Source organism: Scyliorhinus canicula, chromosome 20 (assembly GCF_902713615.1).
Source record: "Scyliorhinus canicula chromosome 20, sScyCan1.1, whole genome shotgun sequence".
Taxonomy (NCBI): domain Eukaryota; kingdom Metazoa; phylum Chordata; class Chondrichthyes; order Carcharhiniformes; family Scyliorhinidae; genus Scyliorhinus; species Scyliorhinus canicula.
In genome coordinates, this window is record NC_052165.1 from 17,123,937 (window position 1) to 17,151,924 (window position 27,988).

Consider the following 27,988-nt stretch of genomic DNA (forward strand, 5'->3'; position numbering starts at 1 on the left):
TGGAAGTGTCTGTTCATCTCTCAAGTCTACACTAGCCAACACTTCATCAATAAATCTTAGTTGATATAAAGCTTGAAGCTTTGACCTACATACTACTCAGCTTGTGATGAGTAATATATTCAGCTAGTCTCAATTTACTGCACACGCCTTCTCAACCGTGCCCCTTGCCTGAGGAGTGGTGACCTTCAGGTTAAATCACCACCAGTCAGCTCTCTCTCTCTTAGAAGGGGAGAGCGGCCTATGGTCCTCTGGGACTGTGGCGACTTTCACTATACGTTCATTTCGCTGGCAGTAATGCCGACTCCTTGTCCTTTCCTTCTCCTCCCCATTTCCTTTTTGCACTGGGACCTTAGGGAAAAACACAACACTTTGACCCCATTACCAAATATCTTAAAAATATGTTTACCGTCTAAATGCAATGAACTGGGACGTCACATCATTTTCTAATCCTGGGGCTTCTTTTAGTAAATATTTGATAGCCTCTTGGAGAACTGCCGGTGATAAAAATATTTAGAAGCAGTCATCATCCTTAAAAAAAATCACAACCACAAGTAACAATGAAGCTTCCGTGCCATCTTTAAATTAATTTAATCTTTCATGTGAGGATGCTACTTAATCAGTCCTTCATTCTTGTTACCAGCGTTCCTCCGTGCAAACCTGCAGTCAACACATGCAACGTTAGGCCCAAATTCAAAGTCCCAGTCACGATCTTTAGATATTTGGTCTGCATAACAGTCTCAGTTAAAAGCATTAATTTGTGTTCAGCCATCATAAACCGTCGAGTGTCATTTTTTTTTTAACACAGCCCCAGTGGCGGGTTTGCAGGTGGCAGGGACAGTTAAATTTCACAGGTGGTCTTCACGCTCCCCTCCCACCAGCTCCCTACCTGTCCAACATTTTACAGTGGACAGATGAGGCCTAGGGATATCTGCCAGCCCTTGCCCCGATTGAGGCCTTTGAGGAACAATAGAACTGCCAGCCAATCTCATACTGAGCATCCCGGGTCAGCAGGAAATCCCATCACCGGGGAAAATTCTTCCCAAGAGTTACCGCTGATTTAAAACATCCCTTTCAGGTAGCAAGCCCAATGAAGTAAATGAACAATTTTCACACTCACCAACGGGGCCCGAATCATGGGGTAGAGAAACAAGAATGAATTTTTTATCAGGCGTTGGAACAGTGACATTTATACCCTTTGATATGTGCATCACTGCATCGTATTCCAACCCTCGATACGTCGACTTCAATCCCATCTCAGCAATTCTGAGTGATAAGAATTCATGAGAAAGTAAATGGTTACATCAAAAGAACGTTATTCAAGAAAGTCTTTTGAAGATCTTTCAGAAATGACTACCCCACCTCCTCCCCCACTGTTTTTCACCTTCTCCTCTGAAGCCACTGACTTGTGGGTAGCAGTGGCAATTAGTATCTGGCCCTGGAGGTGCTGACTTGCATAAAGCTGTGAGTGTGCAGGCGAGGCTGGACATGTGCCGCCCGACTGGCAGTTTGAATCGTGCTATTAAAGGGCACCTTGAGGAGGCAGGAGGGTAATTTCATGTTACACTCAGGCCAGTGGGACTTGCACAGCTTTAGGTTCCCCTCGCAGAAGGTCCAGCAGCCCATCCCTATCCATTGTCCACAGCTCATGCAGAAACAACGTGAACGCTGATCAGATCAGCGATACATAAAAGGGAGAAAGAGTGACCAACAATGCGAAAAGCAGGCAATGCGGCAGCAGAAGTGCTGCAAAAAGTTGACAAAGTACGAACAGGAAATCCTAATGCAAACATCAAAAACATTTCAAAGCAAACGTGGGACCATCAGAATTCTCAGAGCCAACTAGTCAGGATTAGGATTCTCGGAGATGGGCGGCACAGTGGCGCAGTGGTTAGCACTGCTGCCTCACGGCACCAAGGACCCGGGTTCGATCCCGGCCATGGGTCACTGTCCGTGTGGCGTTTGCAAATTCTCCCCGTGTCTGTGAGGGTCTCACCCCCACAACCCAAAGATGTGCAGGGGGGGTGGATTGGCCACGCTAAATTGCCCTTTAATTGCAATTTTATTTTTTAAAATGATTCTCGGAGCAGTTTGGTCAGGATCACGATTCTCGGAGCAAACTATTCAGGATTTTCAAAGAAGTTTGGTCAGTATTCACAGAATCTCCACAGTGCAAAAGACCATTCGGCACAATGTGTACTGGTCCTCTGAAAAAGCACTCTACCCAGGTCCACTCCTGCCAACTCCATAACCTAACCTGCACATCCCTGGACACTAAGCGGCAATTTAGAATGGCCAATCCATCTAACCTGCACATCTTGGGGCTGTGGGAGGAAACCGGAGCACCCAGAGGTAACCCACGCAGACACATGAAGTATGCACAAACTCTACACAGTCACTCAAGGTCATAATCGAACTATGGTCCCTGCCGCTACGAGGCAGCAATGCTAACTATTGCGCCACCGTGCTGAGTCTGGATTCTCGGAGCCAGTTAGTCAGGATACTCAGAACAAGCTAGTCAGGACTCTCAGAGCAAACCAGTCGGGATCATCGGAGCAAACTAGTCAGGAGCATCGGAGCAAACTAGTCCGGAACTCGGAGTAACCTATTCAGGAACTCGGAGCAAACTATTCAGGATTCACAGAGCAAACCAGTCGGGATCATGGGAGCAAACTAGTCAGGAGCCTCGGAGCAAACTAGTCAGGACCCTCGGAGCAAACTAGTCAGGAGCCTCGGAGCAAACTAGTCAGGAGCCTCGGAGCAAACTAGTCAGGAGTCTCGGAGCAAACAAGTCAGGAGCCTCGGAGCAAACAAGTCAGGAGCCTCGGAGCAAACTAGTCAGGAGCCTCGGAGCAAACTAGTCAGGAGTCTCGGAGCAAACTAGTCAGGAGTCTCGGAGCAAACTAGTCAGGAACTCGGAGCAAACTAGTCAGGAGCATCGGAGCAAACTAGTCAGGAGTCTCGGAGCAAACTAGTCAGGAGTCTCGGAGCAAACTAGTCAGGAACTCGGAGCAAACTAGTCAAGAATTCGGAACAAACTAGTCGGGAGCCTCGGAGCAAACAAGTCAGGAGCCTCGGAGCAAACTAGTCAGGAGCCTCGGAGCAAACTAGTCAGGAGCCTCGGAGCAACCTAGTCAGGAGCATCGGAGCAAACTATTCAGGAGCCTCGGAGCAAACTAGTCAGGAGCATCGGAGCAAACTAGTCAGGAGCCTCGGAGCAAACTAGTCAGGAGCATCGGAGCAAACAAGTCAGGAGCCTCGGAGCAACCTAGTCAGGAGCCTCGGAGCAAACAAGTCAGGAGCCTCGGAGCAACCTAGTCAGGAGCCTCGGAGCAAACTATTCAGGAGCCTCGGAGCAAACTAGTCAGGAGCATCGGAGCAACCTAGTCAGGAGCCTCGGAGCAACCTAGTCAGGAGCCTCGGAGCAACCTAGTCAGGAGCATCGGAGCAAACTATTCAGGAGCCTCGGAGCAAACTAGTCAGGAGCATCGGAGCAAACTAGTCAGGAACCTCGGAGCAAACTAGTCAGGAGCATCGGAGCAAGCTAGTCAGGAACTCGGAGCAAACTAGTCAGGAACTCGGAGCAAACTAGTCAGGAACTCGGAGCAAACTAGTCAGGAGCCTCGGAGCAAACTAGTCAGGAGCATCGGAGCAAGCTATTCAGGAGCCTCGGAGCAAACTAGTCAGGAACTCGGAGCAAACTAGTCAGGAGCATCGGAGCAAGCTAGTCAGGAACTCGGAGCAAACTAGTCAGGAGCATCGGAGCAAGCTATTCAGGAGCCTCGGAGCAAACTATTCAGGAGCCTCGGAGCAAACTATTCAGGAGCCTCGGAGCAAACTAGTCAGGAGCCTCGGAGCAAACTAGTCAGGAACTCGGAGCAAACTAGTCAGGAGCCTCGGAGCAAACTAGTCAGGAACTCGGAGCAAACTAGTCAGGAACTCGGAGCAAACTAGTCAGGAGCCTCGGAGCAAACTAGTCAGGAACCTCGGAGCAAACTAGTCAGGAGCCTCGGAGCAAACTAGTCAGGAGTCTCGCAGCAAACTAGTCAGGAACTCGGAACAAACTAGTCAGGAGTCTCGGAGCAAACAAGTCAGGAGCCTCGGAGCAAACTAGTCAGGAACCTCGGAGCAAACTAGTCAGGAACTCGGAACAAACTAGTCAGGAACTCGGAGCAAACTAGTCAGGAGCCTCGGAGCAAACTAGTCAGGATCCTCGGAGCAAACTAGTCAGGAGCCTCGGAGCAAACTAGTCAGGAGCCTCGGAGCAAACTAGTCAGGAACCTCGGAGCAAACTAGTCAGGAGCCTCGGAGCAAACTAGTCAGGAACCTCGGAGCAAACTAGTCAGGAGCCTCGGAGCAAACTAGTCAGGAACCTCGGAGCAAACTAGTCAGGAGCCTCGGAGCAAACTAGTCAGGAACTCGGAGCAAACTAGTCAGGAGCCTCGGAGCAAACTAGTCAGGAACTCGGAGCAAGCTAGTCAGGAACCTCGGAGCAAACTAGTCAGGAACCTCGGAGCAAACTAGTCAGGAGCCTCGGAGCTAACTAGTCAGGAGCCTCGAAGCAAACTAGTCAGGAGCCTCGGAGCAAACTAGTCAGGAACCTCGGAACAAACTAGTCAGGAGCCTCGGAGCAAACTAGTCAGGAGCATCGGAGCAAACTAGTCAGGAACCTCGGAGCAACCTAGTCAGGAGCCTCGGAGCTAATTAGTCAGGAGCCTCGGAGCAAACTAGTCAGGAGCCTCGGAGCAACCTAGTCAGGAACCTCGGAGCAACCTAGTCAGGAGTCTCGGAGCAAACTAGTCAGGAGTCTCGGAGCAAACTAGTCAGGAACCTCGGAGCAAACTAGTCAAGAATTCGGAACAAACTAGTCAGGAGCCTCGGAGCAAACTAGTCAGGAACCTCGGAGCAAACTAGTCAGGAACCTCGCAGGAACTCGGAGCAAACTAGTCAGGAGTCTCGGAGCAAACTAGTCAGGAACCTCGGAGCAAACTAGTCAGGATCCTCGGAGCAAACTAGTCAGGAGCATCGGAGCAAACTAGTCAGGAGCCTCGGAGCTAATTAGTCAGGAGCCTCGGAGCAAACTAGTCAGGAGCCTCGGAGCAACCTAGTCAGGAGCCTCGGAGCAAATTAGTCAGGAACCTCGGAGCAAACTAGTCAGGAGCCTCGGAGCAAACTAGTCAGGAACCTCGGAGCAAACTAGTCAGGAGCCTCGGAGCAAACTAGTCAGGAACCTCGGAGCAAACTAGTCAGGAACCTCGGAGAAAACTAGTCAGGAGCCTCGGAGCAACCTAGTCAGGAACCTCGGAGCAAACTAGTCAGGAGTCTCGCAGCAAACTAGTCAGGAACCTCGGAGCAAACTAGTCAGGAACTCGGAGCAAACTAGTCAGGAGCCTCGGAGCAAACTAGTCAGGAGCTTCGGAGCAAACTAGCCAGGAACTCGGAGCAAACTAGTCAGGTGCCTCGGAGCAAACTAGTCAGGAGCCTCGGAGCAAACTAGTCAGGAGTCTCGGAGCAAACTAGTCAGGAGCCTCGGAGCAAACTAGTCAGGAACTCGGAGCAAACTAGTCAGGAACTCGGAGCAAGCTAGTCAGGAGTCTCGGAGCAAACTAGTCAGGAACCTCGGAGCAAACTAGTCAGGAGCCTCGGAGCAAACTAGTCAGGAGCCTCGGAGCAAACTAGTCAGGAGCCTCGGAGCAAACTAGTCAGGAATCTCGGAGCAAACTAGTCAGGAGCCTCGGAGCAAACTAGTCAGGAGCCTCGGAGCAAACTAGTCAGGAGCATCGGAGCAAACTAGTCAGGAGCCTCGGAGCAAACTAGTCAGGAGCATCGGAGCAAACTAGTCAGGAACTCGGAGAAAACTATTCAGGAACTCGGAGCAAACTAGTCAGGAACCTCGGAGCAAACTAGTCAGGAACTCGGAACAAACTAGTCAGGAGCCTCGGAGCAAACTAGTCAGGAGCCTCGGAGCAAACAAGTCAGGAGTCTCGGAGAAAACTAGTCAGGAGCCTCGGAGCAAACTAGTCAGGAGCCTCGGAGCAAACAAGTCAGGAGTCTCGGAGAAAACTAGTCAGGAGCCTCGGAGCAAACTAGTCAGGAGCCTCGGAGCAAACAAGTCAGGAGTCTCGGAGAAAACTAGTCAGGAGCCTCGGAGCAAACTAGTCAGGAACCTCGGAGCAAACTAGTCAGGAACTCGGAGCAAACTAGTCAGGAGTCTCGGAGCAAACTAGTCAGGAGCCTCGGAGCAAACTAGTCAGGAACTCGGAGCAAACTAGTCAGGAACCTCGGAGCAAACTAGTCAGGAACTCGGAACAAACTAGTCAGGAGCCTCGGAGCAAACTAGTCAGGAGTCTCGGAGCAAACTAGTCAGGAACCTCGGAGCAAACTAGTCAGGATCCTCGGAGCAAACTAGTCAGGAGCATCGGAGCAAACTAGTCAGGAGCCTCGGAGCTAATTAGTCAGGAGCCTCGGAGCAAACTAGTCAGGAGCCTCGGAGCAACCTAGTCAGGAGCCTCGGAGCAAATTAGTCAGGAACCTCGGAGCAAACTAGTCAGGAGCCTCGGAGCAAACTAGTCAGGAACCTCGGAGCAAACTAGTCAGGAGCCTCGGAGCAAACTAGTCAGGAACCTCGGAGCAAACTAGTCAGGAACCTCGGAGCAAACTAGTCAGGAGTCTCGCAGCAAACTAGTCAGGAACCTCGGAGAAAACTAGTCAGGAGCCTCGGAGCAACCTAGTCAGGAACCTCGGAGCAAACTAGTCAGGAGTCTCGCAGCAAACTAGTCAGGAGTCTCGGAGAAAACTAGTCAGGAGCCTCGGAGCAAACTAGTCAGGAGCTTCGGAGCAAACTAGCCAGGAACTCGGAGCAAACTAGTCAGGTGCCTCGGAGCAACCTAGTCAGGAGCCTCGGAGCAAACTAGTCAGGAGTCTCGGAGCAAACTAGTCAGGAGCCTCGGAGCAAACTAGTCAGGAGTCTCGGAGCAAACTAGTCAGGAACCTCGGAGCAAACTAGTCAGGAGCCTCGGAGCAAACTAGTCAGGAGCCTCGGAGCAAACTAGTCAGGAGCCTCGGAGCAAACTAGTCAGGAATCTCGGAGCAAACTAGTCAGGAGCCTCGGAGCAAACTAGTCAGGAGCCTCGGAGCAAACTAGTCAGGAGCATCGGAGCAAACTAGTCAGGAGCCTCGGAGCAAACTAGTCAGGAGCATCGGAGCAAACTAGTCAGGAACTCGGAGAAAACTAGTCAGGAACCTCGGAGCAAACTAGTCAGGAACTCGGAACAAACTAGTCAGGAGTCTCGGAGCAAACTAGTCAGGAGCCTCGGAGCAAACAAGTCAGGAGTCTCGGAGAAAACTAGTCAGGAGCCTCGGAGCAAACTAGTCAGGAACTCGGAACAAACTAGTCAGGAGCCTCGGAGCAAACTAGTCAGGAACTCGGAGCAAACTAGTCAGGAACCTCGGAGCAAACTAGTCAGGAACTCGGAGCAAACTAGTCAGGAGTCTCGGAGCAAACTAGTCAGGAGCCTCGGAGCAAACTAGTCAGGAACTCGGAGCAAACTAGTCAGGAACCTCGGAGCAAACTAGTCAGGAACTCGGAACAAACTAGTCAGGAGCCTCGGAGCAAACTAGTCAGGAACCTCGGAGCAAACTAGTCAGGAGCCTCGGAGCAAACTAGTCAGGAGCCTCGGAGCAAACTAGTCAGGAGCCTCGGAGCAAACTAGTCAGGAGCCTCGGAGCAAACTAGTCAGGAGCCTCGGAGCAAACTAGTCAGGAGCCTCGGAGCAAACTAGTCAGGAACCTCGGAGCAAACTAGTCAGGAACTCGGAGCAAACTAGTCAGGAGCTTCGGAGCAAACTAGTCAGGAACTCGGAGCAAACTAGTCAGGAGCCTCGGAGCAAACTAGTCAGGAACCTCGGAGCAAACTAGTCAGGAGCATCGGAGCAAACTAGTCAGGAGCCTCGGAGCAAACTAGTCAGGAACCTCGGAGCAAACTAGTCAGGAGCCTCGGAGCAAACTAGTCAGGAACCTCGGAGCAAACTAGTCAGGAGCATCGAAGCAGACTAGTCAGGAACTCGGAGCAAACTAGTCAGGAGCTTCGGAGCAAACTAGTCAGGAACTCGGAGCAAACTAGTCAGGAACTCGGAGCAAACTAGTCAGGAGCCTCGGAGCAAACTAGTCAGGAGCCTCGGAGCAAACTAGTCAGGAGCCTCGGAGCAAACTAGTCAGGAACTCGGAGCAAACTAGTCAGGAATCTCGGAGCTAACTAGTCAGGAGCCTCGGAGCAAACTAGTCAGGAGTCTCGCAGCAAACTAGTCAGGAGTCTCGGAGAAAACTAGTCAGGAGCCTCGGAGCAAACTAGTCAGGAGCTTCGGAGCAAACTAGCCAGGAACTCGGAGCAAACTAGTCAGGAGCCTCGGAGCAAACTAGTCAGGAACTCGGAGCAAACTAGTCAGGAACTCGGAGCAAACTAGTCAGGAGCCTCGGAGCAAACTAGTCAGGAGCCTCGGAGCAAACTAGTCAGGAGCCTCGGAGCAAACTAGTCAGGAGTCTCGCAGCAAACTAGTCAGGAGTCTCGGAGAAAACTAGTCAGGAGCCTCGGAGCAAACTAGTCAGGAGCCTCGGAGCAAACTAGTCAGGAACTCGGAGCAAACTAGTCAGGAGCCTCGGAGCAAACTAGTCAGGAGCCTCGGAGCAAACTAGTCAGGAGCCTCGGAGCAAACTAGTCAGGAGTCTCGCAGCAAACTAGTCAGGAGTCTCGGAGAAAACTAGTCAGGAGCCTCGGAGCAAACTAGTCAGGAGCTTCGGAGCAAACTAGCCAGGAACTCGGAGCAAACTAGTCAGGTGCCTCGGAGCAACCTAGTCAGGAGCCTCGGAGCAAACTAGTCAGGAGTCTCGGAGCAAACTAGTCAGGAGCCTCGGAGCAAACTAGTCAGGAGTCTCGGAGCAAACTAGTCAGGAACCTCGGAGCAAACTAGTCAGGAGCCTCGGAGCAAACTAGTCAGGAGCCTCGGAGCAAACTAGTCAGGAGCCTCGGAGCAAACTAGTCAGGAATCTCGGAGCAAACTAGTCAGGAGCCTCGGAGCAAACTAGTCAGGAGCCTCGGAGCAAACTAGTCAGGAGCATCGGAGCAAACTAGTCAGGAGCCTCGGAGCAAACTAGTCAGGAGCATCGGAGCAAACTAGTCAGGAACTCGGAGAAAACTAGTCAGGAACCTCGGAGCAAACTAGTCAGGAACTCGGAACAAACTAGTCAGGAGTCTCGGAGCAAACTAGTCAGGAGCCTCGGAGCAAACAAGTCAGGAGTCTCGGAGAAAACTAGTCAGGAGCCTCGGAGCAAACTAGTCAGGAACTCGGAACAAACTAGTCAGGAGCCTCGGAGCAAACTAGTCAGGAACTCGGAGCAAACTAGTCAGGAACCTCGGAGCAAACTAGTCAGGAACTCGGAGCAAACTAGTCAGGAGTCTGGGAGCAAACTAGTCAGGAGCCTCGGAGCAAACTAGTCAGGAACTCGGAGCAAACTAGTCAGGAACCTCGGAGCAAACTAGTCAGGAACTCGGAACAAACTAGTCAGGAGCCTCGGAGCAAACTAGTCAGGAACCTCGGAGCAAACTAGTCAGGAGCCTCGGAGCAAACTAGTCAGGAGCCTCGGAGCAAACTAGTCAGGAGCCTCGGAGCAAACTAGTCAGGAGCCTCGGAGCAAACTAGTCAGGAGCCTCGGAGCAAACTAGTCAGGAGCCTCGGAGCAAACTAGTCAGGAACCTCGGAGCAAACTAGTCAGGAACTCGGAGCAAACTAGTCAGGAGCTTCGGAGCAAACTAGTCAGGAACTCGGAGCAAACTAGTCAGGAGCCTCGGAGCAAACTAGTCAGGAACCTCGGAGCAAACTAGTCAGGAGCATCGGAGCAAACTAGTCAGGAGCCTCGGAGCAAACTAGTCAGGAACCTCGGAGCAAACTAGTCAGGAGCCTCGGAGCAAACTAGTCAGGAACCTCGGAGCAAACTAGTCAGGAGCATCGGAGCAGACTAGTCAGGAACTCGGAGCAAACTAGTCAGGAGCTTCGGAGCAAACTAGTCAGGAACTCGGAGCAAACTAGTCAGGAACTCGGAGCAAACTAGTCAGGAGCCTCGGAGCAAACTAGTCAGGAACTCGGAGCAAACTAGTCAGGAGCCTCGGAGCAAACTAGTCAGGAGCCTCGGAGCAAACTAGTCAGGAGCCTCGGAGCAAACTAGTCAGGAACTCGGAGCAAACTAGTCAGGAGCCTCGGAGCAAACTAGTCAAGAATTCGGAACAAACTAGTCAGGAACTCGGAGCAAACTAGTCAGGAGCCTCGGAGCAAACTAGTCAGGAGCCTCGGAGCAAACTAGTCAGGAGCCTCGGAGCAAACTAGTCAAGAATTCAGAACAAACTAGTCAGGAACTCGGAGCAAACTAGTCAGGAACTCGGAGCAAACTAGTCAGGAGCCTCGGAGCAAACTAGTCAGGAACTCGGAGCAAGCTAGTCAGGAACTCGGAGCAAACTAGTCAGGAACTCGGAACAAACTAGTCAAGAATTCAGAACAAACTAGTCAGGAACTCGGAGCAAACTAGTCAGGAGCCTCGGAGCAAACTAGTCAGGAGCCTCGGAGCAAACTAGTCAGGAACTCGGAGCAAGCTAGTCAGGAACTCGGAACAAACTAGTCAAGAATTCAGAACAAACTAGTCAGGAACTCGGAGCAAACTAGTCAGGAACTCGGAGCAAACTAGTCAGGAGCCTCGGAGCAAACTAGTCAGGAGCCTCGGAGCAAACTAGTCAAGAATTCAGAACAAACTAGTCAGGAACTCGGAGCAAACTAGTCAGGAACTCGGAGCAAACTAGTCAGGAGCCTCGGAGCAAACTAGTCAGGATCCTCGGAGCAAACTAGTCAGGAGCCTCGGAGCAAACTAGTCAGGAGCCTCGGAGCAAACTAGTCAGGAGCCTCGGAGCAAACTAGTCAGGAGCCTCGGAGCAAACTAGTCAGGATCCTCGGAGCAAACTAGTCAGGAACCTCGGAGCAAACTAGTCAGGAACCTCGGAGCTAACTAGTCAGGAGCCTCGGAGCAAACTAGTCAGGATCCTCGGAGCAAACTAGTCAGGAACCTCGGAGCAAACTAGTCAGGAGCCTCGGAGCAAACTAGTCAGGAGCCTCGGAGCAAACTAGTCAGGATCCTCGGAGCAAACTAGTCAGGATCCTCGGAGCAAACTAGTCAGGAACTCGGAGCAAACTAGTCAGGAGCCTCGGAGCAAACTAGTCAGTAACTCAGAGAAAACTAGTCAGGAACTCGGAACAAACTAGTCAGGAACTCGGAGCAAAGTAGTCAGGAACTCGGACCAAACTAGTCAGGAGCCTCGGAGCAAACTAGTCAGGAGCCTCGGAGCAAACTAGTCAGGAGCCTCGGAGCAAACTAGTCAGGAGCCTCGGAGCAAAGTAGTCAGGAACTCGGACCAAACTAGTCAGGAGCCTCGGAGCAAACTAGTCAGGAACTCGGAGCAAACTAGTCAGGAACCTCGGAGCAAGCTAGTCAGGAACTCGGAGAAAACTATTCAGGAACTCGGAGCAAACTAGTCAGTAACTCAGAGAAAACTAGTCAGGAACTCGGAACAAACTAGTCAGGAACTCGGACCAAACTAGTCAGGAACTCGGAGCAAACTATTCAGGAGCCTCGGAGCAAACTAGTCAGGAACCTCGGAGCAAACTAGTCAGGAGCCTCGGAGCAAACTAGTCAGGAGCCTCGGAGCAAACTAGTCAGGAGCCTCGGAGCAAACTAGTCAGGAACCTCGGAGCAAACTAGTCAGGAACCTCGGAGCAAAGTAGTCAGGAACCTCGGAGCAAACTAGTCAGGAACTCGGAGCAAACTAGTCAGGAACCTCGGAGCAAACTAGTCAGGAACTCGGAGCAAACTAGTCAGGAACTCGGAACAAACTAGTCAGGAGCCTCGGAGCAAACTAGTCAGGAACTCGGAGAAAACTAGTCAGGAGTCTGGGAGCAAACTAGTCAGGAGCCTCGGAGCAAACTAGTCAGGAACTCGGAGCAAACTAGTCAGGAGTCTGGGAGCAAACTAGTCAGGAACCTCGGAGCAAACTAGTCAGGAACCTCGGAGCAAACTAGTCAGGAACTCGGAGCAAACTAGTCAGGAGCCTCGGAGCAAACTAGTCAGGAGCCTCGGAGCAAACTAGTCAGGAACCTCGGAGCAAACTAGTCAGGAGCATCGGAGCAAACTAGTCAGGAGCCTCGGAGCAAACTAGTCAGGAGCATCGGAGCAAACTAGTCAGGAACTCGGAGAAAACTATTCAGGAACTCGGAGCAAACTAGTCAGGAACCTCGGAGCAAACTAGTCAGGAACTCGGAACAAACTAGTCAGGAGTCTCGGAGCAAACTAGTCAGGAGCCTCGGAGCAAACAAGTCAGGAGTCTCGGAGAAAACTAGTCAGGAGCCTCGGAGCAAACTAGTCAGGAACTCGGAGCAAACTAGTCAGGAACCTCGGAACAAACTAGTCAGGAACTCGGAGCAAACTAGTCAGGAACTCGGAGCAAACTAGTCAGGAGCCTCGGAGCAAACTAGTCAGGAGCCTCGGAGCAAACTAGTCAGGAACCTCGGAGCAAACTAGTCAGGAGCATCGGAGCAAACTAGTCAGGAGCCTCGGAGCAAACTAGTCAGGAACCTCGGAGCAAACTAGTCAGGAGCCTCGGAGCAAACTAGTCAGGAACCTCGGAGCAAACTAGTCAGGAGCATCGGAGCAGACTAGTCAGGAACTCGGAGCAAACTAGTCAGGAGCTTCGGAGCAAACTAGTCAGGAACTCGGAGCAAACTAGTCAGGAACTCGGAGCAAACTAGTCAGGAGCCTCGGAGCAAACTAGTCAGGAACTCGGAGCAAACTAGTCAGGAGCCTCGGAGCAAACTAGTCAGGAGCCTCGGAGCAAACTAGTCAGGAACTCGGAGCAAACTAGTCAGGAGCCTCGGAGCAAACTAGTCAAGAATTCGGAACAAACTAGTCAGGAACTCGGAGCAAACTAGTCAGGAGCCTCGGAGCAAACTAGTCAGGAACTCGGAGCAAACTAGTCAGGAGCCTCGGAGCAAACTAGTCAAGAATTCAGAACAAACTAGTCAGGAACCTCGGAGCAAACTAGTCAGGAGCCTCGGAGCAAACTAGTCAGGAACTCGGAGCAAACTAGTCAGGAACTCGGAGCAAACTAGTCAGGAGCCTCGGAGCAAACTAGTCAGGAGCCTCGGAGCAAACTAGTCAGGAGCCTCGGAGCAAACTAGTCAGGAACTCGGAGCAAGCTAGTCAGGAACTCGGAGCAAGCTAGTCAGGAGTCTGGGAGCAAACTAGTCAGGAACTCGGAACAAACTAGTCAAGAATTCAGAACAAACTAGTCAGGAACTCGGAGCAAACTAGTCAGGAACTCGGAGCAAACTAGTCAGGAGCCTCGGAGCAAACTAGTCAGGAGCCTCGGAGCAAACTAGTCAGGAACTCGGAGCAAACTAGTCAGGAACTCGGAGCAAACTAGTCAGGAGTCTCGGAGCAAACTAGTCAGGAACTCGGAGCAAGCTAGTCAGGAACTCGGAGCAAACTAGTCAGGAACTCGGAACAAACTAGTCAAGAATTCAGAACAAACTAGTCAGGAACTCGGAGCAAACTAGTCAGGAACTCGGAGCAAACTAGTCAGGAGTCTCGGAGCAAACTAGTCAGGAACTCGGAGCAAACTAGTCAGGAACCTCGGAGCAAACTAGTCAGGAACCTCGGAGCAAACTAGTCAGGAGCCTCGGAGCAAACTAGTCAGGAGCCTCGGAGCAAACTAGTCAGGAGCCTCGGAGCAAACTAGTCAGGAACCTCGGAGCAAACTAGTCAGGAGCCTCGGAGCAAACTAGTCAGGAGCCTCGGAGCAAACTAGTCAGGAGCCTCGGAGCAAACTAGTCAGGAGCCTCGGAGCAAACTAGTCAGGAGCCTCGGAGCAAACTAGTCAGGATCCTCGGAGCAAACTAGTCAGGAACCTCGGAGCAAACTAGTCAGGAACCTCGGAGCTAACTAGTCAGGAGCCTCGGAGCAAACTAGTCAGGATCCTCGGAGCAAACTAGTCAGGAACCTCGGAGCAAACTAGTCAGGAGTCTCGGAGCAAACTAGTCAGGAGCCTCGGAGCAAACTAGTCAGGAACCTCGGAGCAAACTAGTCAGGAGCCTCGGAGCAAACTAGTCAGGAGCCTCGGAGCAAACTAGTCAGGAACTCGGAGCAAGCTAGTCAGGAACTCGGAGAAAACTATTCAGGAACTCGGAGCAAACTAGTCAGTAACTCAGAGAAAACTAGTCAGGAACTCGGAACAAACTAGTCAGGAACTCGGAGCAAAGTAGTCAGGAACTCGGACCAAACTAGTCAGGAACCTCGGAGCAAGCTAGTCAGGAACTCGGAGAAAACTATTCAGGAACTCGGAGCAAACTAGTCAGTAACTCAGAGAAAACTAGTCAGGAACTCGGAACAAACTAGTCAGGAACTCGGACCAAACTAGTCAGGAACTCGGAGCAAACTATTCAGGAGCCTCGGAGCAAACTAGTCAGGAACCTCGGAGCAAACTAGTCAGGAGCCTCGGAGCAAACTAGTCAGGAGCCTCGGAGCAAACTAGTCAGGAGCCTCGGAGCAAACTAGTCAGGAGCCTCGGAGCAAACTAGTCAGGAACCTCGGAGCAGACTAGTCAGGAACCTCGGAGAAAACTAGTCAGGAGTCTCGGAGCAAACTAGTCAGGAGCTTCGGAGCAAACTAGTCAGGAACCTCGGAGCAAACTAGTCAGGAACTCGGAGCAAACTAGTCAGGAACCTCGGAGCAAACTAGTCAGGAACTCGGAGCAAACTAGTCAGGAACTCGGAACAAACTAGTCAGGAGCCTCGGAGCAAACTAGTCAGGAGCCTCGGAGCAAACTAGTCAGGAACTCGGAGAAAACTAGTCAGGAGTCTGGGAGCAAACTAGTCAGGAGCCTCGGAGCAAACTAGTCAGGAACTCGGAGCAAACTAGTCAGGAGTCTGGGAGCAAACTAGTCAGGAGTCTGGGAGCAAACTAGTCAGGAACCTCGGAGCAAACTAGTCAGGAGTCTCGGAGCAAACTAGTCAGGAGTCTGGGAGCAAACTAGTCAGGAACCTCGGAGCAAACTAGTCAGGAGCCTCGGAGCAAACTAGTCAGGAGCCTCGGAGCAAACTAGTCAGGAGCCTCGGAGCAAACTAGTCAAGAACCTCGGAGCAAACTAGTCAGGAGCCTCGGAGCAAAGTAGTCAGGAACCTCGGAGCAAACTAGTCAGGAACTCGGAACAAACTAGTTAGGAGCCTCGGAGCAAACTAGTCAGGAGCCTCGGAGCAAACTAGTCAGGAGTCTCGGAGCAAACTAGTCAGGAGCCTCGGAGCAAACTAGTCAGGAGCCTCGGAGCAAACTAGTCAGGAGTCTCGGAGCAAACTAGTCAGGAACCTCGGAGCAAACTAGTCAGGAACTCGGAGCAAACTAGTCAGGAACCTCGGAGCAAACTAGTCAGGAGCCTCGGAGCAAACTAGTCAGGAACTCGGAGCAAACTAGTCAGGAACCTCGGAGCTAACTAGTCACGATCAAGATTCTTGGAACAAGTTAGTCTAAATTCTTGGGTCTGTGTTTTAAGACCGTTCAAAGTTCATCAAAGTCTACTAAGTAGAGAATGAAGCGGCTGTGTGATGGAATTTGCTGTGATTACAGAAACATTACAGGCAAACCATCTTACTTTGAATTCACCATCTGTGCAGAGTCTGCACGTTTTTCCCGTGTCTGCGTGGGTTTCCTCCGGGTGCTCCGGTTTCCTCCCACATGTCCCGAAAGACGTGCGTGTTAGGTGAATTGGACATTCTGAATTCTCCCTCTGTGTACCCGAACAGGCGCCGGAGTGTGGCGACTAGGGGATTTGCCCAGTAACTTCATGGCAGTGTTAATGTGAGCCTACTTGTCACACTAATAAAGATTATTATTATGAATGCGAGTTCTGAAACAGAATAAAAGACGTACTTAGCAGCATTATCTATGATCAGCTGACTCTCTGCACGATGATTGATTTCAAGCTCAATGCTCCATCTAATTCGTTTGAAACTGGAGTATACGTCACTTAACATGTTGCCAGGCTCGATACTTGGTAACTGTCTAACGTCACCTAGAAGGATTAAAAATAAATAATTTTAGACTTAATTAAATTAGGAACGGTCCGTTCAAAAAGGCTGATTTTAAGTGCAGTGGTGAACAAATAATGGTACATTGGCACGACATGTCAGAAGTCACAAAGACAAGAAAAACAAAAAATGTTGGAAAGGTTCAGTATATCTGACATCTGCGAACACAGAAAAACATTAACCGGTTCTGATAAAAGGTCATCTATCTGAAACTTTATCACAAAATTTGCCTGACCTGCTGAGTTTTCTCAGAGTTTTCTTTATTTGTATCAAAAATTTACTTAACACACATCGGCAACGCACTAATTGCTCCTCAATTATTTTTGCTTTTCATTCCATGAGCAGAACAGCAGAAGGAAAACCAGGGGGACACTGATTCAGGATGCTCTCCTGCAGCAGCAACTTTGGGGTGGAGTGCAGGGTCTTGTGGTGGTGGTGGGGAAGGGGGGGTTCTGATTGGGGAGGGGTCTGGGTTGAGTAATCGGGTGATTGGAACCCAGATTCAAATGGGGTGAATGTTTGGGAATTGAGACGGGGGAAAGAGGGAGAGGCTATCAGGGGACTGGACTCACTCCAGAGGTGGATTGTCCTGTGCTCGAAGGAGGGAATGCAATTAGGGCGAGGGAGAAGAGTGGACTGGGGGAACGAGACCCATCGCTTCCTTCAGGGTCAGGAGCAGCAGCATGGTGAGAGGGAGTGGCTCAGAGAGGGCAGGTGTGAGTGAAGGATGAGTGAAACCTGGGGACCTTATTGTGGCCGCATTGCAAACTCCACCCACCACGACATACATTGGGGTGAGAGAGGAGGCGAGCAGCGCACGGTACCACCATTGGCAACACCCTTCAACTCTTCACGGGTAACAAACCCCCACAAACAATCCCAGGCCTGACAACCAGCATCAACCGTCAGCTCCTCGCTCATATTCAGCAGAATTGGTAAGTGAGTCTCTCAAGCGCGATCTGAAATTGGTCATGCAGTCTCATTTTAGTAGCAGAGGTGGGCTACTGGCACCTCCCCCATCTCCAGAAGCAGCGCGGCCAATGCTCTGTGACTGGTAAGTCCCTGGGGGCTGTGTGGAGAACGGCGCAGGTGGGCTGAGCACAGACCTACAGCAGCCCACAATTGTGCTGTGGAATTGGGTGGGGCAGTCTTTGCTTGCCACTTCTTTGTCAGCATTTAGCAGCACCTTTAAGAGTCGCTGTTTAGGCTCCTTTAGGCCTCAATAAAAGCACCGGAACTTGTATTGTGCACACTCCACCTAGTTTCTCCATACATTTCACAGAATGATCCAGAAACAGATACAGCCAATTAACTTGATCAAACACTGATTTTATGTGGCTGAAAACAGTGAGGACTCGATATCACAATGGTCAGGCCGCCTGTGTGTACAAAATGCAGGACCCTTTAACTCAGAAACTGGTTGATACTGTCTCCCCAATCCCTTTTTTGTCAATAAATGGCGAAAGGCTAACTAATTGGGCAGGACGGTAGCATAGTGGTTAGCACTGTGGCTTCACAGCGCCAGGGCCCCAGGTTCAATCCCCTACTGGGTCACTGTCTGTGCGGAGTCTGCATGTTCTCCCAGTGTCTGCTTGGGTTTCCTCCGGGTGCTCCGGTTTCCTCCCACAGTCCCAAGATGTGCAGCTTAGGTGAATTGGCCATGCTAAATTGCCCTGAGGTTAAGTGGGGTTACTGGGTTACGGGGATAGGGTGGAGGTGTGGGCTTAAGTAGGGTGCTCTTTCCAAGGGCCAGTGCAGACTCGATGGGCCGAATGGCCTCCTTCTGCACTGTAAATTCTATCACGCTAAGTACATTTACTCTCGATGATTGTGATAGATCTTTAAATGTTCACAAGTTCATATTCACCAAATTATTGATTTAAATGGTGATTAATAGTAGCATGATAATTGAAGCCATATAAACTTCATACGTACTTGACACCACTCCATCGTACTCCGCAGCCTGTTAATGCAAAGGGAAAACTGAAGAAAATGGTATTTTGCATTGCGTGTTGAAGACAGGAATGAATGCCAAAGATGAGCAAAACTCTCATCAGCAGCTACTCACCAAGGATTATAAGCTTTTTGAGATTGGCGTGCTTCATAAGTAGATTTAAAACTGTGCTTAGGATCTGCACAGAAACCAAACTCCCCTCATCAACAATCAGAACCTGCACATCGGAAAACATCCAAGCCCGAGGTGCTCCCGGCAACATAGCTTTCTTGTTCGACCAGAAATTCCACATCACCTGTTTTTTAAAAAAAAATCGTATATGTTCTTTATCCAGAGAGTATAAAGAATTTTGCCACTCAAATCACTTTGATCAAAGTTGAAATATACATTAAACTGTAACTGCTACCAAGATTTTTATTCCCATATGCATAGAGGTTCCAGCACCCCTTGTTGGCACCCATAAACACTGCTTACAAACAATATGCTGACCCTTCAGGAGCTCCTTCACTACATACATCATGGTGATCCTGAAAAGTCAGCCAGAGTGGACGTCTGGTGGCGGCGATGTGCAAAACAGTCGCACGAAAGGTAGCTCTCCCTTGGCAACTTTAAATTCGGCCTTTTTAGCCCATTAATCGGACACCGGAACAGCAAAAATAAAAACCCGCCCTTACCCTAAACTAGCTGCCAACCAAGAAAATGCCCTCCAACCAGCCACAGAGCCTGGAAAACGGCAGAAGTAACAGGAGTCAGGAGAGGAAAATCCAGACCTCAAACACACGGAGCCCAGTGGGGCAGGATATGGCGTCCAAGAGAAATCGTCAACGCGAATGACGGCCCACCCACCGACAGGATGGAGCTTCCAACACAGGAGCTGGAAAAACACAGGGACTCCATCAAGGAGAATAGCATGTCGCAGGGGAGCTCTGGATGAGTGCAGAGGAGAAAGAAAGATTTGAAGATTTAAAGAAGTTTGGTGAAGGTTTTTTTTTCTCCTCCCCCTTTTTTTTTGCAAAAGAAAAAAGAATAATTCATATTGATGAAGGATAGGAGGGTGGAGGATAGAAGAGAAAGAAAGTAAAAAACAATAAGCCGCTAAAGGATGTGAAAAGCAGAGTCGAAGCAAGGAGGACACATGGGTTCGCCGCTGAAGGAGAAGACGAATAAAAGTGTTGACAGGATGGCGGAAGCCGAACTGCAAAGCGGGGCCGCACTATTTACGGTGGAGATGATGACCGAGGTGATGGCGGTGGAGCTGGAAAAACAGTTTGCGAGGCACATGGAGGCCTTGAGGAAGGAGACGGCGGTCGTATCGAAGTCACTGGTGGGGGAGGCAATCGCCCCGGTGGAGGTGGCAAAGGCATTGGCCAAGGTGAGAGAGCAGGGCGAGAAGATGAAGGAAGTGGAGGAAGCCGTGTCACGACACAGCGACCAGGTCACCTCGATGGGTGAGGAGCTGCGGAGGGCTGTGGAGGTTAACAGAGGACTCCGAGCGAAGCTTGAAGACTTGGAAAACCGTTCATGGCAGCACAATTTGAGAATTGTGGGCTTGCCCGAAGGGACAGAGGGCCCAAGGCCAACACAATACTTCGCTAAGAAGTTGGCGGAGCTGATGGGGGAGGGTGATGGGGTGAGAACCCCTTCCGGTATGAGCTAGACCGAGCTCATCGGTCATTAAGGCCGAAACCCAAAGTGAACGAGCCCCCAAGGGCAGTAATTATCTGCTTCCATAAGTTTTGCATGAAGCAGAAGGTATTAAGCTGGGCGAAGCAGAAGTGGGAGGTGCTATGGGATGGTACTGCGGTCCGGTTCTACCAGGACTTGACATTGGAGTTGGCAAAAAGACGAGTGGCGTTTGGGCGAGTGAAGGCGACGTTGTACAAGAAGGGGGTACGATTTGGTGTGGTGTACCCAGCGAAGTTGAGGGTAATGTATAACGGCAAACACTTTTATTTTGAGACAGCGGATGCGGCTGAGATGTTCGTGAGGGCAGGAGACTTGGGACAGACGTGAAGAGCGGAACTGGAAGAGAGACTGTGGACTGTGTTTGAACAGCCGGAAAATGTATAAATGTTATAACTTTATTTTTACGGATTTGTATTGTAATTTACTTCTCTTTGCATTGTTACAGACTTCAAGTTAATGGTGGGTTGATTGACGTTCTGTGTTGTGACGGTTAAATGTTATGTTAGTGAATTGTAGGGGTTGGATTGTTGGGTTTGTTTTGTTTCTTTCTCTGGGACCGGGTGGAAGGGGATGATATATCTTGGCGGGGGAGCCACCCGCACTAGCTAGCTAAAGTCAGCTAGTGAAGGGAGGTGAGGGGAGAGGAGGGCTGCAGACGTTGGAGCCTGGATAGCAGGCTTCAATGGGCCTACGAGGCGAGCGAGAGAGGGGGAAGGGGTGGACGTTGGGGGATGCTGTTTCAGGGGGAAAGGTAGGGGGGGTTTACAAGAGGAAGGGGTTCGATGTTAACAATGGACAGGGGCGGGTCAGGCTTATGGGGCAGGGCCTGGGGGTATGATGATGGTGGATAAGAAAGGTGGGGGGGTGAGAGACCCCAGTAAGGATAGTCACGTGGAACGTGAGAGGGCTAGGAGGTCCGGTCAAGAGTGCTTGCGCATCTTAAAAGTTTGAAAGCCGATGTGGCAATGCTGCAGGAGACTCACTTAAGGGTGAAGGACCAGGTGAGGCTTAAAAAGGGCTGGGTTAGCCAAGTGTTTTACTCTGGATTTGATGGAAGGGCTCGAGGGGTAGTGGTGTTGGTCAGCAAAAGAGTACGCTTCCAGATGGAGAAGGTGGTGGCAGATCAGGGAGGTAGATATGTGATTGTGACAGAGGCGCTGGAGGGGAGATTAGTGGGGCTGGTAAGTATATACGGTCCCAATTGGGATGATGCGGGATTTGCGAGGAGGTGTTTGGAGCCATTCCTGACTTGGACACACACGAGCTGATTGTGGGGGGGGGGGACTGGAACCTGGTGCAGGAGCCAAGGTTGGACAGATCACGGCCGCGCTCGCTGGTCCCATCGGGGGGGGCAAAGGTGGGCTAATGGTGGAAATGGGAGGGGTGGACCCTTGGAGGTTCCTGCACCCAGGGGAACGGGAATACTCGTTTTTCTCAGCAGTCCATAAGGTATACTCGCGGATTGACTTTATTGTGGTGGGAAAGGCTTTGCTGGCTGGAGTCAAGGGGTCGGAATACTCAGCAATTGCTCTGTCAGATCACGCGCCACATTGGGTGGATATGGTGGTGGAGAAGGGGGTAGCGCAGAGGCCGGGGTGGAAACTGGATGTGGGGCTTTTGGGGAACCAAGTATTCTGTGAGAAAATTGAAAAGGTAATTAAGGAATATGTAAGATTCAACTGTACGGCTGAGGTGTCGAAGGCAGTCATCTGGGAGGCTCTAAAGGCGGTGGTGAGGGGTGAGGATATTCGTTCAAGACCAGGGTGGACAAAGAGGAGAGGTTGGAGCGGCAGAGGCTAATAGATGAGATGTTGGAGGTAGATAGGAGTTATGCGGAGGATGGGGACCCAGCGATGCTGGGAAAGAGGAAGGAACTACAGGCGAGCTTCGACCGACTATCCACCAGGAAGGCGGTGCGCCAACTGAGATGAGCAAGGGGTGCAGTTTATGAACATGGATGTTAGCAGGTCAGCTCCGGAGGGAGGCAGCAGCAAGGGAAATTCTTTGGGTACGGGAAAGGGCCGGGAAGTTGGTGGTGGCTCCAGAGCTGATTAACAAAGTTTTTGACGAGTTTCACGAGAGGTTGTACAGGTCAGAACCACCCGGGGAAGACCGTGAGATGTTGGAATTTCTAGATGGGTTGGAGTACCCGAGGCTAGGGGAGGGAGACAAGGCTACGTTAGAAGGAGCAATAGTGGAGCAGAAGATAAAAGATGCGATTGGGAGGATGCAGTCGGGGAAGGTGGCAGGGCCGGATGGGTTTCCGGTGGAATATTACTTCATGGTGGACTCAGCCCACGGACTTGGACCGGCAAAGTAGTGTCCCGCATCGGCCGCTCGTGCGCCCTGGACCACCCGCCGACATTGCCCCCAGCCCCGAATTAAGCCCCCTTGCCCAGCGACCGGCCCTCCCACGACTATTTAGAACAGTACAGCACAGAACAGGCCCTTCGGCCCTCGATGTTGTGCCGAGCAATGATCACCCTACTCAAGCCCACGTATCCACCCTATACCCGTAACCCAACAACTCCCCCTTAACCTTACTTTTTAGGACACTACGGGCAATTTAGCATGGCCAATCCACCTAACCCGCACATCTTTGGACTGTGGGAGGAAACCGGAGCACCCGGGGGAAACCCACGCACACACGGGGAGAACGTGCAGACTCCGCACAGACAGTGACCCAGCCGGGAACCGAACCTGGGACCCTGGAGCTGTGAAGCATTGATGCTAACCACTATGCTACCGTGCTGCCCAATGACTATGGCGGCCCCAGACTGAGTCAGCAGTCGCCAGGCGAGGACCCGGACGGTTTGAGGACACGTAATCCACGCCGTCGGGAAATCGGCAACGGAGCATCGCGGGGCGGGCCTCAGGCAATGACCTGAGGCGGTGGTTACTCGGCACGGCGTACTCCGCGAATACGCCGATTTTGGGGGGTGGAGAATTTAAAAACTGCCGCCGCACCCAATTTCAACGCCAAACCAGATTCTCCGCCCCGTCACCGAACGCGATCTCGGCGTTGGGGAGCGAAAAATCCAACCCCTGTATTTCACCTGGATTTTGTTAGCAGGGCAAACAACAGAACCAAAGATCACTGGCAGGTCGGGTACAGGCGGTTAAAATGAATGTGTTGCCGCGATTTCTGTTTATTTTTCAATGCCTACCGATTTTCCTGCCAAAGGCTTTTTTTCAGGGAAATTGAGGGAAGGGGGAAGGCAGGCAGGGGGTTTGGGTCTCCCGAACCTCATGTACTACTACTGGGTGGCGAATGTGGAGAAGTTGTGGTGCTGGGTCAGAGGGGTTGATTACCAGTGGGTCAGAATGGAGGAGAGTTTGTGCAGGGGATCGGGATTAAAGGCGCTAGCAACAGCGCCGCTCCCGATAGTCCGGTAATAATAGCTTCATTGAAAATCTGGAGGCAGTTTCGCTTCGGGTTGGGGGCAGGGTCAAGGGAAATGCCGATTTGGGGGAACCACAGATTTGAGCCAGGCTAGTGGGATGGAATTTTTCGGAAATGGGAAGAGAAGGGGATTAAGACGCTAAAAGATTTGTTTCTTAGAGGTCTGTTTGCAAGATTGAGGGAGCTGGAAGCAAAGTATGGGCTGGAGCAGGGAGAAATGTTTAGATACATGCAGGTTCAGGATTTTACCTGGAAGGAGATACCGAGCTTCCCGGAGGGACCGGCCTCCACATTGCTGGAGGAGGTGTTGACGACGAGGGGACTGGAGAAGGGGGTAGTGTCAGCGGTGTACGGAGCTGTTTTGGAAGAGGATATGGCACCACTGGAAGGGATCAAAGCATAGTGGGAGGAAGAGTTGGGAGAGGATATGGAGGAGGGGTTCTGGTGTGAGGTGATCCGGAGAGTAAATGCCTCCACCTCATGTACGAGGTTGGGGCTGATACAGCGGAAGGTGGTATATGGAGCGCACCTTACGAGGGCGAGGATGAGCTGATTCTTTGAAGGAGTCGAAGATGTGTGTGAGCGTGGGGGGGGGGGGGGGCTGCTAATCACGTCCATATGTTTTGGTCCTGTCCAAAGCTAGAGGATTACTGGAAGGAGGTTTTTGGGGTAATTTCCAAGGTGGTGCTCGTGAAACTGGACCCGGGTCCCCAGGAGGCTATATTCGGGGTGTCGGACCAGCCAGTGTTGGAAACGGGTGCAGAGGCAGATATCATAGCCTTCGCCTCGTTGATCGCCCGAAGACGAGTCTTGCTGGGATGGAGAGCAGCCTCTCCACCCTGTGCCCTGGCATGGCGGGGGGACCTGTTGGAATACTTGACCCTTGAGAAGGTTAAGTTTGAACTGAGGGTAAGCTCGGAGGGGTTCTACAAGTCATGGGCACTATTTATTATGCACTTTCAAGAACTGGATAACATCGATCATTAGTTGGGGGGGATGGGACTGTGTATATTAAAGATCGCTATGGGTAATCCCTGATTCCTTTTTTGTCATTTGTTTATGTTAACATGCGGGCTGATGTTTGGGGGTTGGTGGGAGGATGGGATCGTTGTTATTGTTATGGGGTTTGAGATATTTGTTGTTGATTATTGTTTGTTGTTGGTGGGTGTAAATTCGGGAGAAAAATTGTGAAAAAGGAGAATAAAATTATTTTTTTTAAAACACTTTTCTAAAAAACAAAATCAGCCAGAGTAACCAAAGTTGATCAGACTTAACAATGTACTGCCTGATGCAGAAAAGAAATATACAGCATAGTTTAAATTGGGTATTTTTGCACAGTGGTTAGCACTGCTGCCTCATGGCGCCGAAGTCCCAGGTTCGATCCCGGCTCTGGCTCACTGTCCGTGTGGAATTTGCACATTCTCCCCGTGTCTGCGTGGGTTACGCCCCCACAACCCAAAGATGTGCAGGGTAGGTGGATTGGCCACGCTAAATTGTCCCTTAATTGGAAAAAATTAATTGGATACTCTAAGTTTATATTTAAAAAAGGATGAAAAAAAATTTGCAATGTTTTGGAGAAACTGATCAACGGTTCATTGAATTTTACATGCAGGCTGGAGGAATGCACCCTTTAAAAACATAAGGCCCCATTTTAACCTCCAACACGGTCGTGGTAAGAGTGCTTTAGGAATTCTCTTCAAAGTAATTTGTTTACTTCATGCTAAAACACATTTAAAAGATTTGAACCATGTGCAACAGTGTAATTACCTGGTGTAAAGTATAAGCATCGAATCCAGTTTTCTTCTTTAAAAGAGACGTTGCTTTTCCAGTTGGTGCAGTGAACAGCACCGTCGGCCTTTTCCCACCGGAGTCAACATCAGGAGTTTTACTTGCTGGAATATCCCACATTTTAGGAGCCCCTTCATCCCTCTCAAGATCTTGACACGCTTGCAACAATTCCTTACTGTCTGCGCTCGCCATATTTTTAACCACCGCTCTGAAGACGAGACTGACGAGTGTAGTCTTCCCACATCCGCCTTTACCACTGATGACGGTAACAGGATTTGCACACATCATGTTAACTGCTTTCAACTGACCTGGGTCCAAACCAATATCCTCACTGTGCTCGACATCTTCAGCTAGTCCTTCCCTCTGCCCCTCGGTGTTCCTCCAACCTTCCGCCACAGGGATGTGCCACGAAGGTTTGTCCATAAGTTCCTTAATGCAAAGCGCGATATCCTTCTCACAGTTGTAGAAACACGGGAGGTACCCTCGTTTTTTCTCTATTACAATTATTTTGTGGTCCTTCAGAAACTTTAGTGATTCCCATGCGCTTTCAATACTGAACTCAGATGGGCGTAAATTAGTCAGCTCTTCAACCTTAACATATGTGTGTCCCTTCTTCCAGCAGATATGTTTGAGTTGATCGTAAATGACCAAAGCATGCCTCTGTAACTCTGGAATCGTCCTTAGTAGATCAGTTTCCTCAAAGGCTAACAGGGTCGCCTCACAGCCAATGAGTCTCAGCTCCTTTGAGAGAATCTATCAAAAAGAAAGAAATGTCTTTGAGAAACCTTTCTTAAACCGAGTACTTAATAGGAGAACAGCTGTACCTTCAGGAACTCTTTCATCAGAGCTACAATTACCATATTGGGTTAGCCTTTGATAAATGACTTATTAAGGCGGAAGATTTAGGATATGAGCTGATTTTCCATGGTACTGTTTCCTATAATTATTTATTTTGTTTGACTGTCCAAAAGCTGTCAGCCGCCCAGTGTCGGGAGCGGAGGCTGCACATGAGGCTCTCTGTAGCAGGAGGCAGGGCTCACTCGTGCCTGACACTGTGTCGCCCCTCACCCCCATCTGGGGGACTCCCGGAATCTGGCACATCATAATTGAAGGTTTTTTTGTTTTTCTGCCTCCGTAGATAGTTTAGACAGTGCCCTATTGGGCCCCCCTCCCCCAACTCCCTCCCTCCCCACCACCCTCCTTTCCCCTCACTCCACACCACCCCTTCTTTTCCCTTCTGTTGGTACCGAGGCGAGGGCATCTGGTCTCTCCAGGGCAAAGTTTAGTGCTTGTACCGCTTGTTTTTTGTACAATTGTATTGTGGACTGTTTTAACAATCAGAGTATCCACTCCCCCTCCCCATGCGTTGGTACTGAGGGGAGGGTACCCTGTTTCTCCAACACAAAATTAGTGTTTGTACCATTTGGCCTTGTATATATTTTTACTGTTTAATAAAAAGATATGCCAATCTTTAATTCTTTTTCGGTTTCTCTCACTGCCGCAATTCTTTCCTCTCCCCACTTTGACTGTCAGATTTTGTTCATCGCACAGTTAATGGGCACGATTTAACCACCGTGTCGCGCCCGGCACAGATCTGGATGCACTGGGTAAATTGCAGGAAAGGCCAAAATGGAGATTCGAGCCGGGCGCAAACTATTTTGCAATTCACCCCGCCCGTTCCCGGAATTCCGAATTGGCGAGTTCCGAATCTCACCCAAAAACGGCGAGTATATCATTAACTCTGATTCGCATTCATTTCAATCTCATTAGCGAGATTGAAGTCGAATGCCGAGGCCTCCCGGGAATTACTCAACTCCTCAAAGAGAAATCACGCGGGTGTCGCTTAGTACTCCTTTTCAAAAACCGTGAAGCTGGCGCAATGGCTGCTGAAGGGAAGTGAGGAGCCATTTCCGTTTTCCGGTATGCAGCTGAAGCGGACTGTAGCTGCTGGCCCAGTGTTCTGGGCTGGCAGGGAGCTCAGGGCTTGGTCAGGGGGCTGAAGCATTCTACGTCAGAGGTTGCGCCTTGGCCGGTGTGGGGTGGGGTGGGTGGGGCTTTGCGTCTGTGAGGCCTTCATGCCGTCTTTAAATATTGTGGAGACTCATAATAGGGACAACCACAGCTGTAGCCTGTCTGTCCGACCAAACTCTCCCAGGACAGAGCCCTGCTGCAGTTTATCTCGTGAAAGTCAATTTCACCCCCTTTGACTGTGAGCAGCCTCTTGCTTCACAGCTGAAGGCTATTTCATCTGAAGAATTATCCAGGTTAGTTGTAAGTGCACTTCACATTCCTCAACTCTCAAGTGCTTCCTCAAGAGCGCATGTGCCATGTCTTAAGAGGATGAATACTGCAGGCCAAGCGAACGTTGATGCCTGAACAGTGTGCTTGAACTCAAGGAGCATCAGCACCATAGAGGCAGCTGCCGATCAAATACTAAAGAGCTGGCCTTCAGTACTGGGGACCTTCTTGCGACCAAAGGGTAAGTGTGTGGATCAAGGGAGGGCACCTGAGTACGGTCTCCCTAATGGTCCCGGCAGAGATCTGGGATTTAAGGGCTCTAGATGTGGCCGGAGGCAAGTGTGCAGAGCAAGGTTTTCCAGCACACCTGGCTTGCTGGATGGCACTCTGAGAAAAGGCAGGACACGCAAGGGTGGGAGAGGCTTGGGTGATTTGAGGGTCTACGCTTTGTGGTGGTCTGCTGTGCCTTCCACAACCTGGCACAGGAACGGGGCAACATGCTGAAAGAGGAGAAGGGAATGCGCCGTTGTTGGAGAAGGCGCAGGCGGACCAGGGGGGGCTGGAGGATGGAGGGCAGGAGGCGGCAAGGATCCTACATAGCCAGAGGTTGAGGGAGGACCTCATCTCCGGATTCTCAAAGGACATGGCTGTGTTGGTCAGTTCAAACTCCCACCCCATTTCTCTCCCTCCCATCACTCCTTTTCCCCCCCGCCCTCATTTCCCTCCTTCCCCCAATTCCCCCTCCCCCATCAC

At 50.8% G+C, this 27,988-nt stretch overlaps 1 protein-coding gene across 1 annotated transcript in view; it reads right to left on the reverse strand.

Annotated features, from left to right (window-relative positions):
- The window catches only part of helb (helicase (DNA) B), a 60,569-nt gene that overhangs the window by 16,333 nt on the left and 16,248 nt on the right, over positions 1–27,988 (reverse strand). The window contains exons 4-8 of the mRNA XM_038780432.1: positions 24,977–25,750; positions 18,235–18,415; positions 16,009–16,150; positions 1,118–1,263; positions 407–491 (exon numbers count right to left, since the gene is read on the reverse strand). Of these exons, the coding sequence (XP_038636360.1) occupies positions 407–491; positions 1,118–1,263; positions 16,009–16,150; positions 18,235–18,415; positions 24,977–25,750 (1,328 nt within the window). The remainder of the gene's footprint in view (positions 1–406; positions 492–1,117; positions 1,264–16,008; positions 16,151–18,234; positions 18,416–24,976; positions 25,751–27,988) is intronic.